Here is a 20,931-nt window from a genome sequence, read left to right as displayed (position 1 = left end):
ACCTTGTCAACCATGTGTCGTTTTAGTCTAGAAAATTTATGACATTTGATAGCCTATAAATGTTGTGAAAAACTGGTAAGGGGCACTCAGAATTGGAGCTGATCTCCTCTGGGCCTGCTGGTGTAAAATAAAGTTTGGTTTCTCCCACTCTTTGAGCACATTTTGCCGATACTTACCTGATTCCTGCAACACTCCTACAGGGGAAAGGGGCAACCAGTGAAAGGCACAGACCTTAGAGTCATCCCTTCTACATGGTAACAGAGTTAGAGAATTTATACACCAACTCCTGTCATTCATTGGATAAGAGCCACTGCCAAGAGCTATCAACTCTGCAGATCTAGATGTAAAAGCAAGACCTTGGGGAAAACGTTTCATTGCTGGCAGTTGGAGGTCAAGCCAGTGTGCACGGAAGCAAGAAGAGCAAGAGTATAAGACAGAGTATGAGCCCTGACAGCTGTTACCAGGGGCCTGAACCACACTGACATGGCTCCATACAGACTGTGTACACGCTAGGGAATGTGAGCTGACACAAGAGAGCAGTCAGAGGGACAGATTTTTCCAATGGTCCAGACATGAGAAATATTAGAAATGGGAACTCACGAATTCTATTATTGTCACTAGGTTTTCTAGACTCACCCTTTTCCTTTGCCCAGTTCTGTTTTCAACAACCTTCTTATGTGTTTTCTAGTCACTAATCTTGTGGTCAGGAGTTTTTGAGACACTGAAAGGCAAATCTTCTCTGTATGGCTTCCACATGGAAGGCCCAGGAGACAGGTATGCAGGATCCAAGTCTGGAAAAGGACAAAAGGGATGCTCAGCTTCAGATAAGGAAGAAAGAATGGGGGAGACACAAAATGAGTCAGAGCTCAGCCTGAGCTTTGTGGGACTTGGGGAAAAAGGCAAAGTCACAAATGCCAGGTCCTAGTCAAGAGGCCCAAACCAGTGAGTAGATCTCAATCCAAGGGATTGAGAGTGAGAAAGGGTTTCAGTGTTTAGGATCTATAGGGAAACAATAGATTAGGCCTGGGAATCTGGGAAATTGGCCACATATTAAAACTTATTCTGTTAGAATTCTGGAGAATGAACTGACCAACCCAGAAAGCCTATAGGTAAATGAGGCAGATTTAAATTAGAATGCTGACATCTGATTGCTATTTCTTTAGTTAACAGAGAGCATTAATTCAAAAGATATGATATCCAGAAAACTTTTCCTTTACTTGGAAATATTCATCAACATTATCTCCAATTATTTAATATAATTTGCTTTAGAAATCTGTATAGCATTGAAATGTATGACAATCTAAAATATCATCTACAGAATTAATGGCCAATATAATCTTAATAAAATATTTGCAGCATTGGGCAAAGCATTAATATTAGTAAAAATAAAAATGATATATTTTGATATTCTGATCACAAGAAAAGAAAACTATAACTAGCAAAGGAAATGTGTATGTTAAATTATTATGTACAAGAATCATTCTACTTTGAATATGTACATAAAAGCATCATGTTGTACATCCTTTAAAAACCTATAAATAAAACACTTAAATTCCAAAATAAAGTCTATAAAGTAGTAAAATTCACTGCTCAATAGAAAAAGAAACAAGTTGTTTATATGTGTATGAAATATATTCATTCTGTTTATAGTACCATAAATATATTCCAAAAACATATTACCTTTCCTTGTTCTACACAAAAGCAAATGTTAAAATAATAAAAATTTGTGTTAATTTCAAATTAAAGGGAATGTGTGTGTTCATGTATGTTAAAAATAAAAATTATTTCAAATTTTTAAAAAAAAATAGTGCAAGTTCTGGCAAATAAGAAACTTTCATTTTTTTTTATGTGGTGCTGAGGATCAAACCCGGGTCCTGCCCATGTAGGCAAGCACTCTACCACTGAGCCACAATCCCAGCCCCAATATTTCAAATTTTCTAGAACAGATTTTAAAAGTAAGAAATTTTCTAATATAAGTTATACATTAATATTAAAAATCCAATTTAAAAATTTCCAAGAATCATTTGCCAGAAAAATCTTATTAAAGCCTAACATGAACCCTGCTCTGGAATTCTAAGAGAAAAAGAAAATGCGTCAAAGGTGAATGGAGTCGTATATTGAAATTTTCATATATTGGAATTTCTACATTCTGAAGATTTTTTTCTACATTTTATTTTAAAAACACCCTTCCAATAATTCTTACTAAAAACAAACCTTAAAAGGAACTACTTTGGGTTTGTACTTACACATCCCTTGTTTGATTCCACGAGGAAAACACCTTGTACTCTACTTTTCCAAACAGAATGATTAAAATTAAACCTGTAATATTCCATATAATGAACTAAGAGTCTGAATTTTATTTCTTTGACACAAATTACTGTAAGGAAGAAAGGGCATATCTGGAGGAGTTTTAGTGGCAGTCAACTTGAGAATCATTAATAAACAGTTCTCATAAAAATGGAAACGTACTGTCCCATAATTAACAAAGAGCAAACAATATGGCTTTCAAATTCTGAACAAAGTTTTTTCAGGACAGGTATAATTTCCATTTCAGGAAAAGATCATATTCATCAGAAAATTAGAAGGGCATTAATTAGGTTTTGACATAAATATAAATATTTACAAGTTTCTTATTTGCCAGAACTTGCACTATGGGGATTCAATCTCAGAGGACTTAGGTATTCAAAATCATTAGGTTACTTTCCTGAGGGAATAGAGGGCTCCTGGCATTGCCCTGGCTTTGTTAAGTAAAGATAAGAATGCTAATAAAAGGAGCATTCAGTCATGTGAAACAGATCATTCTTTTTGAAGAGAAGCGCTTCTCAGATGTGAGGAACTGGGCAAAGCAGATAAATATTTTAAAAAATATTAGTAAATAGCCTTTTCCATAATAATGAAAGTCGGTTGCTTGTAAGTTAGAAAGGAAATAATTTTATGAGATGAGGATATGATTCAGTTTCCAAACATGAAAATAAGGATTTGTAAGTACAAAGAAAAAGGGACAAAATGTACTAACAATTATTGACCTATTTTATATTTTTTTGGTTGTTGTTGAGATTTTTCAAAAACTGGAATAATAAACTTGGCTGTAGAGGAGGACAGTTTTCCCACCACGTATGAGAACAGAAAGTCATGAGCGGTGATCTGGCCTCTCCTTCAGCAGTTCAGCTGTGCTATGAGAACTTTAACACGTCCTGTATCAAAATTCCCTACTCTCCGGTCCCCCGCCTGATTCTGTATGCAGTGTTTGGCTTTGGGGCTGTGCTGGCTGTTTTTGGAAACCTGCTGGTGATGATTTCAATTCTTCATTTCAAGCAATTGTATTCTCCAGCCAATTTTTTGATCGCCTCTTTGGCCTGTGCTGACTTCTTGGTAGGAGTGACTGTGATGCCCTTCAGCATGGTCAGGTCGGTGGAGAGCTGCTGGTACTTTGGGGACAGCTACTGTAAATTCCATTCTTGTTTCGAGGGGTCATTCTGTTATGCTTCTATCTACCACTTGTGCTTCATCTCCATTGACAGATACGTGGCCGTTACAGACCCTCTGATCTATCCAACCAAGTTCACTGCATCTGTTTCTGGCATCTGTATTGCCTTCTCCTGGCTCTTTTCAATTATTTACAGCTTTTCCCTTCTCTATACAGGGGCAAATGAAGTTGGGCTGGAGGAGCTAGTAAGTGCTCTCACCTGTGTGGGAGGCTGTCAAATTGCAGTGAATCAGAGTTGGGTTTTGATAGATTTTCTATTATTTTTTGTGCCCATGCTTGTGATGGTAACAGTTTACTCCAAGATTTTCCTCATCGCTAAACAACAGGCTAGGAAAATTGAAAGCATGAGCAATGAAACAGCAAAATCGTCAGAGAGCTACAAAGACAGAGTGGCCAAGAGGGAGAGAAAAGCAGCCAAAACGCTGGGAATCGCAGTGATAGCATTTCTGATATCGTGGTTGCCGTACTTCATCGATTCCATCATCGATGCCTTCCTGGGTTTCATCACACCCACGTATGTTTATGAAATATTAGTTTGGATTGCCTACTATAACTCAGCAATGAATCCCTTGATTTATGCTTTCTTTTATCCTTGGTTTCGAAAAGCCATCAAACTAATTGTCACTGGTGAAGTCTTGAGAGAGAATTCCTCAATAATAAACTTGTCTCTTGAGTAGCTTCTTATTTTAAATTGGGAGAATTAAAAAGAGACTCACTTCAGATACATCGTGGGGAAAAGAACTGGTCATACATGTGCAAGATCTCCAAATGCGAAATAACTAAATTATGCTTCAATTTGATCTGAACACTTAAATTTATGTGCAATGGTCTTTGGTAAATATAACATTAAAACCCAATTGTATTGCAAATAACATGACCTCAGATCCAGAAACATCTGAAATCCAACAGCAACTCTGCCATTTATCTATGTGATCTTGGGCTGCTTAGTTTTCTTTGAAGATTCTTTCTACATTTTATTTTAAAAACACCTTTCCAATAATTCTTACTAAAAACAAATAAACCTTAAAAGGAACTACTTTGGGTTTGTACTTACACATCCCTTATTTGATTCCACAGGAAAAACACCTTGTACTCTACTTTTCCAAATCAGAATGATTAAAATTAAACCTGTAACATTCCATGTACTGAACTAAGATTCTGAATTTTATTTCTTCGACACAAATTAGTGTACAAAGGAATAAAGGGCATATCTGAAGGAGGTTAGTAAGCCTTTCCTTGTAGTATCCTTGAGAAAATTTAGGAGAATAAATATGAATGAACTATTGAAATGTATTTTTAAATTCTAAATTCTAGCATTTATTTCTTTATATTAGTTTACACCCTGGACATATCATTTCTCCATTCTTCCATGTCAATTTCCTTTAAAAAAGTGAATGCAACTAAGAGAAACTTAGGTGCGGGCAGAGAGGTCCAAGGGAGTCTACACAATCTGTTATTCAGGTTTGTGGGTTTGAAAGTTCAATTTAAGAGCCATGAAAAATAAATGAAAAAATATATTAATTATAGTACCATTCAATATTTTATAATGGGAAAGAATAATAGCATCATAAATACCATTTGTTTACAACTTTACTAACTGTGGATTGTGTATTTACTTCCAGGGAGACACTTAAATTTGTTTTTTTATACTATCACATATCTCTTGTATGTTTCTCTCGTGATTTTTAACCAGCCTATCTGAGTTGGCTAGACTCTTTTCAAGATGATATATTTTGTCTTCATTATCTGACGTTCTGGCTTCTACTCACTCCACTCTATTAGTGATACTCTCATTTGAGATTTTAATTTGGTTTATAATTTCCTTCATTTCTAAGATTATTGTTTGATTCTTTTTTATAATCTCTATCTCCTGATAAAGATGCTTAACTTCTTCTTTTATCTGTTTATGTAATTCATTCTCAATGTGTTCTTTTGCTGCTTGAATTTGCTGTCTCGTATCCTCTTTAAGGTTCCATTCCATCTGTCTAAGGTGTTCCTTGAGTTCTTTTTATGACCATTTTTCTGATGACTCTATATCGTCCTGAATATTTAGGCTGTCCTGCATTGTTTGTACTCCTTTTCTTCCTTGCTTTTTCATGCTGCTCATTTTGCTTCTTGTTCTGTTTGACTGCTGAGTTACTGTTTACTCCTATAAATTTATTTGATGTAATTCCCGGCAGGTCTCCTTTCAGTGGAATTTTGCTAGAAGTTCCTCAGCAGGTCGCATGTAGGTGTATTTATGGGTCTCTCTGATCCCGTTACTGCGGAGGTATTGAAAGTGTTGCCTCCTCCTTGACTTCCAGGGAGACAGAGAGTAAGTGAGAAAGAAGAGTGAGTCTCAGACTGCAGTCAGGTTGCTCAGAGCTATTTGGAGCACAAAATTTTCATATAAATTATTTCAGAGGAACAATATAATGTCATAAGGAAAAGTACAAAGTTCTATTAAGAGATGTAGTTGTGGGAGGGAATAATTTATTTGTTGTGATTCAACATTTGAACATCTAAATTTCTATTCATCCACACTTCTATATTAAAAGTCACTGTTTTTATTGCAAAGGATTATTTTCCTTTAAGGCTCCTAGGGGCCATTCAGATAAACTCTAAGTACTAAAGCAGAATTGGCCCACAAAAATTAACCAAAATTTTGATTTTTGTTATTTCATACTTTTAAATCATTTGGTTCCCTTGTTCCTCTTCTCCCCAACAAATCCATTCATTCACCTAAGCCTTATTGAGATTACAAATTGCCTTTAACATTTTTCCATGGACACTAGTGCATGAGTATGAATAATAATATGATTATGTTTGCAAAATGTGTGCACCTTTAGTAACTCATATATTTAACAGTAACTTGGTAATTTTCCTTTTTCATGTCTAAAAGTTTAAAACAAATGAGATTCTGGATACATTTTTAGCTTCCCACTTTTTAGAAGCCAGGTTGTTCATCCTGTCATGTTATTTTCTGCATTTTAATGATCCAATGTGCATATTCATTTCCCTAAAAAAAAATCTGTTCCTCAGGAGATTGTCTTTTCTTGTTCCTGTTTATGCCTCTAGCAGGGACCCTCCACTATATATGGAATGTAATGGTTGATCAATAAATGTTGACTAAATAAATATGTATGCATTTCCTTTAAATATAGAAAATATATATATATATATATATATATATATATATATATATATATATATATGTACACATACACTTACACCACAATTGGAACCCAAGGGTGCTTAACCATTGAACCACATCCCAGCCCTTTTCCTTCCTTCCTTCCTTCCTTCCTTCCTTTCTTTCTTTCTTTCTTTCTTTTCTTTATTATTTTTTATTTTGAAATAGAGTCTTGCTAAGTTGCTTAGAGCCTCAGTAAATTGCTGAGACTGGCTTTGAACTTACAGTCCTCCTGCTTCAGCCTTCTGAGATACTGGCATCAAAGTCATGTGCCACCATGCCAAGCTATATACAGAAATATTTTGATGAGTTCATATAAGAATGTGCATGTTTGGGCTGGGGAGATAGCTCAGTGGTAAAGCACCTGCCTAGCATACATGAGGCTTGAGTTCAATCTCCATCACCACATAAAAAAATAAACAACAATAAAACATGATATTAAAAAAAAGAATGTGTATGTTCACATTGAGTGAATATGACTATGTATGGATCATTATACACAAAGGTAGTTATCCGACACTACTGTGGACACCCTACATGTTAATTTTGTGGTATTTGTGAGTCTGGCTGTCCATGGGACTAGGATTGGGCCTTGTAAGGATAGCCTGTTGGTTCTCCCTCTTTGGAACCAACAACAAGTCAAAGTGCAATTTCTTTCTGAGGATTGCCTCAATGTTTCTCTCTTAAATGGGTTGCCCTGGTTCTATAGATCCATGGCTATCTCTTCCACACTCTACTATACACATATACTAAATTTTATTTCTGAATTACCTATAGAGGATTTTATGGTAATTCTATTAAAATTATAATTTTAACTGGAAATAGAACTCTAGTTCAAAAAGAAATCCCTCAGAACTTGAAAACCATTTCTCCATTGCCTTCTAGAACCCAGTGGGATGATGAGAAATTTGATAGTCATTTTCCATCTTAAAACAACTGTCTTTCTCTGGCCACTGAGCCTACTTTTAGGCCCACTCCTTTTAGCTTCCCCATAGAAAAGAAAATATGTGGCACTTGCCTTTCTGTGATGGCAGACACTTTGAAGTAAAGTCTTAGACCTTTCTTTAACCCAGAAGAAACTTTCTCCAGAAATGCTTTTATTATATTCATTCCTTTGTTCTCTTTGGTGGCTCTTTTTGTAACTTGAAACTTTGGTCTAAATCAATTGAGAGATAAAAGAAAGAATAGCCTTGAGATTGTGTGTATATGTGTGTGTGTGTGTTTGTGTGTGTTCACACACGTGCATGCACAGGCTGTGTAATTCTCTGGTTTTCTAATTGGTTTGATCCCATCTGCTTTCTATTTTGGGGGGCATTTCAATGGAGTTTCAGAAGTAATATAACTAAAACTACATGCTCAATTTCTTCAACAGGGGTGATCTTCAGATGATATGTAAAAATACAACCATTCCACAGTTAAAATTTTGGAATGCTTAAATGGATGTTTATAGGACAAAGATACATATTTACTTTGAAAGTAGCTATTGCTATGGTGTGAGCCACCATGCAAGCTCCCCTCACACTTCCCAAGACTTTTCATGATTCACAAAAGCAATGATCAATATAAGGCAAAGGAAGGCATCTTCAGGGCATGTCCACCTCTGAGAGGAACCTCCTTTCTGACAGATCATGGCCCACATCTTGCAAGACTGTATTTTCAGTGTTTGTCTATCAAGTCTGAATGTTGATCCATAAATTAAGTGGTCACATTTTGAAGAGGACTTGCTCAACAATAAATTTATTTTTGATCATGTTACCTTAAATGGAGGAAATTGAAGAATGGACTCAGAATTTCTACCACATTATTATTTAATTATTATTTATTCATTATTACCTTCTAAAATTAAATGAGGTCTCTTTTCTTCATGCAGTCACTCTCCAAGTTAGAGCAGAAATGGAATAGAGAACATCAACAATGGTACAGAAGTTTTAAATCATACCCCATAGTGTGGTAGCCTTGAAGGACCAAGCTTTCCATGTACAAATGTAGGCTCTGTGATGAGGTACATCTTTGGAGGAAGCTTGCATACCACACAGATCCCTGATGGGGTTAGCCTCCTGGGATCCCTTCCAACTCCTGTTTTGAGTCTGTCCATGAGAAGAAACCTTATGACTCTTGCAGCAGGGATCATTCTGTCCAGGGGACCACTCCATTGAAGAGAGTACTAGTAAGATGATTCAACTTTAACTCCCTGTTTAGCTTTCCTTATTCACTGGTCTTACTGCACTGCCCTGTGCTCATTTTGAGCAGAAGGAAGATAGAATTGCAGATATGGTGGGAGGAGAAGTGGGCTGATGAGGAGAGAAGACTATGCTGTCACTGTCCAGGAGGTAAAGGAGCTGGAGTTCTTGTGGCTTAGAGAGCACATGGGAGGAAGTTAGGGAGCCCTTCCTGCAATTGCTCTATTTCAGGATACACTAAGTGTCTGTGACACATCCCATAAGAGCAGAAAAAGAAATTGCAAGTTTTGAGGAGAATGACCATGAGTCTCTGGGGAGTGGGAATGCTCTTGCAGAGATTATTGAAGAATTCAGATTTGTACTGCATGAGAGTGGCATGATCTGGACATTCAATATACAGAAACCATGCCCACTAAGTGAACGTTACAAGTAGACCAAAGTTGGTATAAAATTATGTGGTCCTTTTTCCCCCCTACTTTCTCTTTTTCTCTGAGGAATAGAGAAAAGTGGGAGGTAAGGGATGGGGGACAAGAAATAAAAAAGCAGGTATTTCCTTTTCCTAAAACCAAGCCATTTAAGCTCATATTTGCTTTCTAGAGGCAGGGAGGACAGGGATATTCAAGTTGGTATGGGTTGAGGTTTTAAAGTGGAGTGCCCTGAAACTGAAATTTCCAATACACAAAGTGACTGGACCATTATGAGTCAGACCTGAGGTATAACCAAAAGAACCTGCGAGGCTGTGATCACAGAAAATGTGATTGCTTCTTGTTTATCATCATGCTCAAAGTAGTCCATAAGCATTTAATGAATATTAACTCATCAAACCCAAATGGATTATATAGTGAATCAAGTTAATTCAGTGATAGCACTCACTTGTTGAATGGTTTAGATCATTACTGAAATAAATTGATTGCATATAAACAATGCCCATCACTCTTCGTTTACTGTTTAGCACTTTGGCCCAGCTGTTTGTTTGGTGACCGGTAGCCTCTAATCCATAGAGACAGGGTACAGATCATTTCTCTCCTTTTCCTCTCATTAATAGTCTTCTGAGTTTGGGCACTACCATGACTACAGGGCATCATTATCACATTTTTCTCTTTCCTTAGTCATAATGAGGGAGTTTCACACTCTCAGTCACTGGGGAGGAAGTCAAGTTAGTGGGCTTTATTTTTGAAATGTCTTTGAGGATTTCACAACACACAAGCTAAAGGTCAATGTAAAAATGACACTGAAAACTTCAGCTGATGCAAGACCACCTAAAATTTGCCTGCAAATGCCTTGGGTATTAGGATCTTAACTTTCTGGGGAATAAGACTTCTGTCTGATCTTGAGCTGATGTGTTGCAAAACCATTTGCTGAAGATGGTCTTACAACCAACACCAGAAGAGTCAGATATGTACAAGAATTTGAGAGGCTTTGGAAAAGAACTTCTAATCCCATCCCACCTCAGTATTGGTTGAGGTGCTTTTTATTGACTAAGTGCCAATGTGGAAATGCCAATTGAGTTAGATTCCTGTATCAAGTTTAGATGATACAGTAAAAACATACAAATATTGAAGAAACGTGTTTGTTTAATGCTATTTTTAGTGACTCCTTTGATTGTATCTGCCTGTCATTGGCTTACTATACTCACAAGCTATTGTCTTTCTCTCTTAAAGTGCTTATCACCATTTGAATTCATAAATCCATCTCTATACTTACTCGCTTCATGTTTCTTATCCTTTCAAGACCTAAAACATCATGAGAATAGGCATCATATGTGTTTGGGCCATTATTTTATACCAACCTATGGGATTCACTAAATATATTTTCAATACAGGAATTCATAAATAAATATATATCAGAAGGATGGAGGGAGGCATCAAGTTATGATGACATTAAATGCCATAAAACCTATAGGACAACTCCTCACACCCAACTATCTTCAAATTTAAATGTCAATACAAATTATGTTGAGAAAAAACTCACATAGGGTTGTGTCTACTAAGCAATCGACATCAATTCACCAAAAAAAAAAAAAAAAGACACCCAGAAAGAATTAGTAGAAATCTGAAAGACTATTTGGTTAATAACACTAATTTTATTCATTAGTAATCAGATGGCCAGTTAGATTTACTAAAAATATGCCTCTTATTTGGGTCTAGGAATACAGCTCAGTTGGTAGGGTGCTTGCTTTGCATGCACAAGGCCCTGAGTTCAATTTCCAGTATCACAAAAAAAAGAAAGAAAGAAAAAAATACCTTTTGCTTTTTATAATGTGAAAAGCAAGTTCACAAATCTCTCTCAACCAGCCCTGCACTGCCAAGGTCTTGAATTCTTCCTCAGGAAGACTGAAGATTGCTTTTCCTTGCTCTTCAATGTTCCACCGTTCCAGGGTTGAAACAATTCCTAAGGAATTCATTTCTACATTCTCACTTCTTCCTGCTCATTACTCGTGTGTGTGTATGTGTGTGTGTGTGTGTGTGTGTGTGTGTGTGTGTGTGTGTGTTTTGCTGGGGATTGATCCCAGGGCCTCACACATGCTAGGTAAGTGCTCTTTCACTGAGCGACATACCCAGTCCCAGTCCTCATTTCTCATTATTCCTTTTTATGACACTTCTTTATCACTGGGCAGAGAGACCAATCACCAGGAACCACAGCTGAATGTGTAGTGATAAGGTTCACTGCCTATTTGTCATATAGATGGATAGACATTACAGATGTGCTTCAGGTGACAAAGGTCCTGAGAGAAGAGCTGACTTTCTACCAGCATCTCAGGAATGTTCATGTGTCTAAATCTTTAATGCTTTGAAATAATATATTTCATCAATCTCAAGTTTCCCCCACTGCATCTTATCTTTTTGATTGTTGGTAGATATTGCAAATGCAGAAATGATTCTTGACAGGACAGAAAGAGCCAAGTTGAACTTTAAAGTTTGTACCTTATTATATCTTTGCAACAAAAATCCAAGGTACAAAAATCTTAGTAACAAAAATTCAAGGTACAAAGATCCAGTAAGGTGGCTAGGTCATGGTTGGGAACACCGCTATTCAAGTCTATACATGAAGGAAAAAAAATCTTTGGCCCCAAATACATAATGTCAATTAAATTTAATGTAGAATAGAGACTTGCTTTGTAGATTAACTTTCCTAATAACCACTGTTGGAAATAGTCTTCTAGTTCACACCTTGTACCACAGGGATTCTGTTGAGGGAGTTCCCATTGAAGGTGTCTGTTTAGCTGGAAGGACTGAACCCTTTACACAATGATGCAAGGCATTCGACATGGAAATAAATCTGGAGAGGATGATCCATCAACTCTAATCACATTTACCAGTGACTGTTGCTCAGAAGAACTGTAGAGGTAAAAATAAAATGTAAAACAAAAATTATGAGTAAAAGCAAATTTTATCAAATTAAGGAAAAGAAATATTGGCTGCTTGAAATCAACCCCCAGTAATCTTTTACAATATTATTTTTTGGACTTCATTATTTTTTAGAAAGTGTTCAGAATTTATAATACAAATGGAATATTATTGTAGGGATGATATCTGATAATTTTCTGTTGTATTGGTGCATGTAGGATCAGAATAATACATTCTTGACAATCAGAGGTGAAGCTTTTGCACATGCAAGCAGCAGCACCAATGAGCAGCAACTCATCCCCACCTGTAGCTCCGCTACTTTGCTATGAGAACCTGAATGGGTCCTGTATTAAAACTCCCTACTCACAAGGGCCCCGGGTGATTCTCTATGCAGTGTTTGGCTTTGGGGCTGTGCTGGCTGTGCTGGGAAACCTGCTGGTGATGACTTCCATTCTCCACTTCAAGCAGCTGCACTCTCCAACCAATTTCCTCATCGCCTCTCTGGCCTGTGCTGACTTTTTGGTGGGAGTGACCGTGATGCCCTTCAGCATGGTCAGGTCCGTGGAGAGCTGCTGGTACTTTGGCCGAAGTTTCTGCACTTTTCACACTTGCTGTGATGTGGCATTTTGCTACTCTTCTCTCTTCCACCTGTGCTTCATCTCCATTGACAGGTACATTGCTGTTACCGACCCTCTGGTCTATCCCACCAAATTCACGGTATCTGTGTCAGGGATTTGCATCTGCATCTCCTGGATCCTGCCCCTGGTGTACAGTGGTGCCGTGTTCTACACAGGTGTCTATGATGACGGTCTGGAAGAATTATCCAATGCCCTCAACTGCATAGGAGGTTGTCAGGTAGTTGTCAATCAAAACTGGGTGCTGATAGATTTTCTTTCTTTCTTTATACCTACGATTGTTATGATAATTCTGTACGGTAATATTTTTCTTGTGGCTAGAGAGCAGGCTAAAAAGATTGAAAATGTTAGTGGCAAAGCAGAATCATCCTCAGAAAGTTACAAAGCCAGAGTGGCCAAGAGAGAAAGAAAAGCAGCCAAAACCTTGGGGATCACTGTGATAGCATTTATGATCTCATGGTTACCATATAGCATTGATTCATTAGTTGATGCTTTTATGGGATTTATCACTCCTGCCTATATTTATGAGATCTGTGTTTGGTGTGCTTACTATAACTCAGCCATGAATCCTTTGATTTATGCTTTATTTTACCCTTGGTTTAAGAAAGCTATTAAAGTTATTATTAGTGGTCAGATCTTAAGGAACAGTTCGGCAACCATGAATTTGTTCTCTGATCAAATGTAAGCAATTGGATTGAAGAAGTGGAAGAGTCCATTTAAAAAATTATAGTGCATTATAATTATACATATTAGTTGGATTTGTTGTTACACATTCATAGATTCATACAACATAATTTGTTCAATTTCATTCTCTAGTATGCAGATATCTTTAAGATATCCAAATGAAGACTGTGGTAGCATGCTTGTCTAGCATACATGAGGCCTTGGGTTCAATCCCCAGCTACACAAAATTAAAAAACAAAGCAAAATAAAACCCAAATGAAGTATTTTAAAAACTCAAGAAAGATTACTGATGAATACAAATAAATTGCTCTTCAAATAGATAGGATATGCCCATGTTTTCAGTCATGTTAAGATGTCTCTGTCACTTCTCCAAAAATATTAACTTGACTATTAAATATCAAGTTATTATTTTAATTGCTCAGAGCTCAACATATCTCATCCCTGAGGACACTTCCCTCCCTCCTCTTTTCCTTCAAGTTACAGAATTTCCGTTTGTTGTGGTATGAAAATATCTTTGTTCTCCTTTGATTCCCTTTCCTTTTCTCCTTACAAAGTTTGCTACTTGATCATAGCCTGTTAAAAATTTCATGCATGAATAGCCTTTCTGGATTCTTGTTCTCTTTTACCTTTTTTTTTTTTTAATAATTTTTACCAAAGGAGCCTCTTGGGTAGCTGCTTAATCTATTCAGTCTGATGGGAGATCTCAGGTGTGGGGGCAATTTTCAAATATAGACATCTTCTTGACCAGATTGTTGTGATTGTCTAACAAATTACTATCCTTCTGTGTCATCGTATTCCTTCCCAAAGTAGGAGGCAAAAGCTCCCATGGTTACTAGAATGGTGTTAGAGTGATCATGTGGCTTCTCTTCTTGCTATTGCTGGACACTGAATAGTTTGGATGGTCAATACCCTGTGTTACAAGCTTCTGTTTAAACACAATGACTATCACTTGTTCTCTTGGAGGGGGAATCTCTTTTTCACTGTGGTCTCTAGTTCCCTTTCATTTTCTTTTAAAAAAGCTTAATCAGAATAGAGAATTTGTAAGGCCGGTGGAATATAAATCAATAACAAACATTCAGATATCCATTCATTTTGTTCAATTACCAAACAGGATGTATGCCTACATCATATTGAAATCTGTCCTCAGAGCCTTGGATGCAAGTAATAACATTTGTCTTTAATAAGCTTTGACTCTAGCAAGATGCAATGTTGGTCACGGTGGACAGGTTTTAAAAGGACAAACACTAGCTCAAGCAGGTAATGGAGGTTCACATCCATGGTGAGCAGTCTTCTTGATGGCATGTATTCTTGATGTTATGCGAAGAGAAGGACCTTTTATCTTGTGAACACCCCTCCACAAACATATAAAAAAGATATCAGAAGAATTCTTATTAAGGACTACACAGAATTCATGACTGGTGTCTTTATACTGTTAAGGTCATCAAAAATAAGGAATGTGAGAAATCGTCCCAGTCTAGAGGAACCTGAAGACACGTGGCAACTACATGTGCTGTGATATCCCAAATGGGAAGCTGAAGCAGAAAAGGGATATCAGGGAAAGTGAGGAAACCTGAATAATGAATGTTCTTTTTATTAATATGTTAATGATAATGTACCAACATTTGTTTATAGGTTGTTATAAATGCACCATACTAAATAAAATGATAATTAGAGAAAGTGTGGGTAAGTATATAGAAACTATATGCATTATCTCTGCAACTTTTTTGTAAATCTAAAACTACTCAAAATAATGTGTGTGTGTGTGTGTGTGTGTGTGTGTGTGTGTGTGTGTAAATGGAGTATACAATTCTTGCTTGATGAAATTTCCAACTGGTCTACCTGAGGACAACAAGGCACATCCCTTACGTTCATTCACTTCTCCACTCTACAAATGTCTGTGAAGGATAGTGTGTACCAAGTTTTGGGTTCAGTTTGATTAGAAACAGAAAACAAAGAATGCAGAATCCTCAGTGGGAAAAAAAACAAGTTGTCAATAATTATGTCTTATAATTCATAGGACTTAAAGCTCTAAAAGATACATTTGAGGAGCACAGAGGAAAGGAGAATTCATATGTGAATGGCAGACCAGGGAGACAAAGAAGTAGCATTTAGCTTAGGCCTTAAGTTATAAAAAGATTTTTGAAGGAAAGAAGAAATGGGAAGAGATTATCAAGCTGAGGGAAGAGCACGAGAAAATAAACCAAGAAAGTATAGTTTTCAGAGAATATAGAGATAAAACAATTAACAACCACACAAAGAGTACGCACCCTTTAAAGCTTCCTGGTGTGAGCATTACATAAAGTTATTCCAAGGAAAAGAGTTTCTGTATCAGTAATGTTTGAGATAGTTTGCATACTATATCCTGCTCTTGGAGTATACCACTATCCAAAGTCCTATTAAAGACTCTGAGAAACCCTGTTTTAACAAAACCCATTTGACCTTGTTTAAATATGAATTTTTAAAAAAAATGTTTAACCCATGAAGACCTCTTTGAGGTGAAAGGCTGAATAATAGGACTCCTGTCCTAGGAAAATATTGGTCTATATCATTGATTTGGTACTTATCAAATACATTCCTTATTTTGTCTTGGTCTTTTTCACTATAATCCAGCAAGTTCAATGTGAATTTTTTTGTACAATTTTACTTACTTATTATTTGTTATTCTTAGGTATACATGACAGTCGAGTGTATCTTGACATACATACATGGAGTATGACATTCTAATTAGGATCCCATTCTTGCAGTTCAATGTATATTTCTAAAAGGCAAAGATGGGTTTAGAACTCACAGTATAATAATGAATAATAATACTCATGATGTACTTATTATCAACTGTGATATATAAGATAAATTATATGACATGTAATACACAACACAGTGTGATTTAGGAAGACGAAGAGAATGCTAAAGGCTGAGGAAGCTGAGAAAGTCCCTTGGAGAGCTCAGAATATAGCCTGAGCGTGGATCACTCATTTAAATAGAATAAAAGTAGAGAGACAAATCCTACTCAGAGTAAACTTTCATGAAATACATAAAGTTGGTGGCATTTCAAGCATCATTAAGCATACAAAACAAACAGTCAAAACACCAGTCAGTACAAAGCAGAGTGTTTGTGTTGGATTGCCACAATCAATCAACAGTATTGTTTTAGACCCTATCATTACACCACCCAATGAACAACCATAACATAACTAATATGTGATTATTGAGAACATGAAAAATGTTAGTCTGAATTGAGGTAGGCTGTAAGTAGGAAATGCCTATCAGATTTGCACAAACCTAGCACAAACAAGCACGTAAAATCTCTCATTAATTTTTATATTAATTACATGTTGAAATTATCAATTTTTATATATTGAGTTAAATTATGAGTTAAATGCAATTTTTAAACTTTTTCAAGTTGGATACTAGAAAAGTCTTAAACTACATACGTAGATCATAACATATTTCTATAGGACAGTTGTACTTTATAGAGAATAAAAATGAATTATAAGACCTGATTCAAGCCCTTTAGGGCTTAAAAATTAGGATTCTAGCCCTTAAGGGTATAAACGTAACAAGTAAGTAAAAATATATGAACCATGATAAAACTAGAATATTTATTTCCAACTGATGTGTAAAAATGCATATAGAACTTATTCCTATGTTTGACTCATTTTACAAATGAGAAAACTGGGATCTTATAGAAGCAAAGTAATTTGCAAGAAATTATACAGTTAGTAAAAATCTCTTTGCCAAAATTTGAATTCAAAGCATTGAATTTTAAGCTCAAATTAATTTTTTTTACAGAAATGAGAATTTAAGAAAAAAAGAGTGGATATCACAAAATAATACAATGAAGTAAATGCTACCCATAAGAAGGTACACAGCATTCAGAGTTTATCATGCAAGCTAGTAGCTGGTAAACTTTAGATCATAGTCACATTAAAAATATACTAAAATCTAAGTGCCCACTTCCAAGAAAAAAATTCACATAATCACATTTTCATAATATTTAGCGTCCTATTCCTAAGTTCCCAAACCCCTGAGGTCATGGATACACTGCTTCCAAGTCAGACCCAACTTAAAGTGGTTGAAGTATAAAAACTTCAACAATCTCTGTAACTTTAACATAAGAGAAGTTTGTTTCTTGTTCATGTGAAGTCTGGTGTGAATCCGGAGCACTATTATGTGCAGCAGTCCTCAATATCTGTGATGCAGACCCCTTTGATTTTGTGGTTCCATCTTTTTAGCAAGAGACCCGTTAGTGCCTCAACTGGAGTAAATTATCAGGGCCGTCTATGAAGAGCAGAACCAAGCAGGCAGCCCCACCTAGTGGTTGGGAAAGGTAAGGTGAGCAAGTGCTGTTGGTGCGCCTCTGCTGTGTTGTGTGTTAAGTCATATCTCTCAGGATTTGGATTTGGCACAGACTGGCTTAAACCTATTAGAGTTTATTAAGTAATAGTAAAACTGAAAGAAGAGATTTCTGGCTTTGGTTTGGTTATTATGATTTAAATATTGTGATTATGATTTAAATTATGATTTAAATATAGTTTTTAAATCTAAAGCACCTTAGAGTTTAGGGTGCCATGATTCCATGATAATGTCATTACTGGTTCTGGAGTGACCACTGGAACTTCAGCCAAATCTCGAATATTCCTGGACGCAGGGAGGAGCAAGAGACAGGGAGAGAGGGCTTTCCTGGAGCCTCTCTCAACAACTACAGCTTCATCTATGGAGGAAAGATTCTGATGCCATGGAGAAAGGAGGCCATGGCCATTAGGTGAGAAATAAGCACTTCTTCCCTGAAATAATTGAGAAAATGAAACCTAACAACAAAAACAAAATTCCTTGACAAATCTTCTCAAATGCATTTTCTCTACAAATTCATAAGAGAGTGAATTGAGAGAGACAGGACAGAAGAAAATAACTAAGGTTTTCTCAATGACCTCTCTGACCTTTTAAAATTCTCCTTTAGTATTATTTTTTTCAACTAATGAACATTTATTCAGCACAATGTAGAAAACACTGATTTGACAAATGCATGAGACATGAATGAAACATGAGAGTGAATGAGACCCAGTCACTTCAATAAAGTTTCTGATATTTCTCCAAAGTCTAGGGTGACAAGCATCACCTGAAGTTCTCATCTTAGGACAGAGACATCTTCCTGGAGTTCACAAGGAAATCAGCACCAGGGACAGAGTCAAAGATTCACAGTGGCATAGTCATTCAAAAAAAAAAAAAAAAGGTGCAGTCTCTGAGCAATTAGCAGAAAGCTAACCAACACCTTATCCATGCCTAACAAAGAATAATTAAAATCTCACTAGACTATAGCAGTTAACCCAATAGCAAGTTAGAAAAAATTGTGAGACCAATTTAATAATTCTTGTTATTAATGTCTTTTTTCCTCATTTGACCTTCATTAATACTTAAAAGCAAAATGGCGAAGTAATATTTCTCTAAATAAATTCAGATGAAATAATATTGCCTGAGTCAAATATAGCATATCAAAAAAAAATCTTATATTGCCTTTAATGTACATGGTATGGATTTGAATGAGGAAGTTTAAAAATAAAAATTTTCTCCTCTTCCCCTCAAAATATCTCCCCAAGAGGGCCCTCCTCCACCAGATGGCTAGATGAGGGCTGGAGAGTAGGTGGCACATGCCAAATACCACCATGCCCTAGAGATCCTGACTGGCCCCAGCATCAGAGCTTGGTGTCCATGGTTTGTGAAGAGCTCACAATCCAAAGCTTCGTTCCTATAAAATTTAGAATCAAATTCTAACTTTCTTCCTGTGGTCTGTGAGGCTTCACAGTCTTAGTCCTGCAAAACTCTCTAACCACATCCAATTGTACCCTCCTTCACCTCACTATTTAGCATGTTTCCCCACACCCTTCCCCTCAGTGACCCTACCAGATGCCTCTGGAGCCTGGCACAGGCTATCCCATCTATCCAGATCACTCCTTCCTCAGATTTCAACAGAACTCTGGACCAGACCATGCAGCTGGAATTTGGGATTTGGAAACAGGTCTGACAGGTATGCTGTTTCTACTTTTGCCTACTCTGTGATCCTGAGGTGGTACAAAGTGTGCTATCTGTACTTTATAAATTCCAGGAATCTAGGTCCTGAGTCCTGGTTCTGTCACTAAGACATGTGGGGCTTTGGACAAGTCAGTTCAGCTCAGTAGACCCCAATGCAGAATTCTAATAGACGGCCTCTAAATTTCCTTTCAGTTCTAGAAATTCTAACATAAAGCACATGTGAGTAACATAGTAGGCCTTTCTGTGTGTCCACAGTTCTAGTCATGACTAGCTTTGGGGAGCCTATTTGCATGATAGCTCTAGTTTCATAGAACATAGTTAAGTCAGCTTTGAATTGAGTTCAAAATTCTGATCCTCAGGGTTAAGATCCAAACAAAGGAAGTATAGGAGATGTACTCCAAGAAGGCAAGGAATCCACCGGAAAGCACAGATGAGTGACAGGTTCAGCATGCACCTAAGGGCTCGGTTTAGGAGGACCTAAAAGTGTCAGAATATACCAGACAGTGGTGGAGTCATACAGAATTTTCTGTTCCTTGAGAGTTTAATACGGTATATAAACTTGTAAGTGCTGCACTATATTTACTATCTAAAGAATAAATTAGGAAGTAAATGGTCTCAGTCTGGCCACACAAGTTTTTGTACTTTGCAAGAGCCTCCCCCAGAATGAGGTAAAGCAGTTTGAACACTAGAGGAGAGAAGAGTAGGGAGGACTGTAGTAGAAGTCACGACCATAGGCCAAGGCAATAGTCTGTGCCATGGCAGAAGCAGAATGTGAGCTACCTGGGACCCACAGGAAAGAGTAGTAAGAAGACCTAGAGAGGGTTTACCTCCCAATGTCTAGTTCCTAAATTAAAGGAACACAGAAACAATGCCTGGATTGAACTGGAGCAGTGGCAGGCCCATGGTATGGATTCTCGTAACTTAACTGTATGGTGACTGAAGTCAAATTCATCTGTAATTGTCATCTGATCCACTGATTGTTTCTTACATACCTCCCTGCCAAAAATTCTGCTTTCTCAGTGTTGTTTAGTTGCTGAGAGCCATAGCCAAGTAGGAATGAGGCATGGCAATTTTCTTGTCAGCCTACCCAATGTTGCTTAGAGGGAGGACTCTCCATTGTGGAAATGGGCTTGCCTTGGACCCAGGTCATTTGCAGTGACATTGCTTGAAAGGTAACCTTCTTCAGGGATTAGGGCGGATCCGGGTTTAGGGAGGATCCTGCTGGATTAGGGTGGCTCCAGGTTTAGGTTGTGTCCTGCTGGGAATAGGGCATATCCTGCTGCTTCAGGCGCCCGCTCCACTCCTTGAGTTGAGTTCTCTCCCGGGATTCAGAGAGTATTTGGGATTCAGAGCCCAGTGGAGGGTGTGGATTTTCCAAGAATGTGCTTGTAGAGTGCCG

General features: G+C 37.0%; 2 protein-coding genes across 2 annotated transcripts; both read left to right on the top strand.

Moving 5' to 3' along the window:
- Positions 1–3,088: 3,088 nt before the first annotated feature.
- LOC101959534 (trace amine-associated receptor 7a) lies at positions 3,089–4,164 on the top strand. Its single transcript, XM_005329764.4, has one exon. The coding sequence runs from the start codon at positions 3,133–3,135 to the stop codon at positions 4,162–4,164; it is 1,032 nt and encodes a 343-aa protein (XP_005329821.2). The 5' UTR covers positions 3,089–3,132.
- An 8,304-nt stretch (positions 4,165–12,468) lies between these two features.
- Taar6 (trace amine associated receptor 6) lies at positions 12,469–13,506 on the top strand. Its single transcript, XM_005329765.2, has one exon. It carries the CDS (start codon positions 12,469–12,471, stop codon positions 13,504–13,506), a length of 1,038 nt encoding a protein of 345 aa, XP_005329822.1.
- The last annotated feature ends 7,425 nt before the right edge of the window (positions 13,507–20,931 follow it).

The sequence above is a fragment of the Ictidomys tridecemlineatus genome, chromosome 8 (genome assembly GCF_052094955.1).
Source record: "Ictidomys tridecemlineatus isolate mIctTri1 chromosome 8, mIctTri1.hap1, whole genome shotgun sequence".
Classification (NCBI taxonomy): Eukaryota; Metazoa; Chordata; class Mammalia; order Rodentia; family Sciuridae; genus Ictidomys; species Ictidomys tridecemlineatus.
This window is presented reverse-complemented; position numbering and strand designations above follow the sequence as displayed.

What these genes read in the sequence shown, in the direction of transcription:
- LOC101959534 (XM_005329764.4), top strand. Translation starts at nt 3,133, where the DNA reads ATGAGCGGTGATCTGGCCTCTCCTTCAGCAGTTCAGCTGTGCTATGAG.
- Taar6 (XM_005329765.2), top strand. Translation starts at nt 12,469, where the DNA reads ATGAGCAGCAACTCATCCCCACCTGTAGCTCCGCTACTTTGCTATGAG.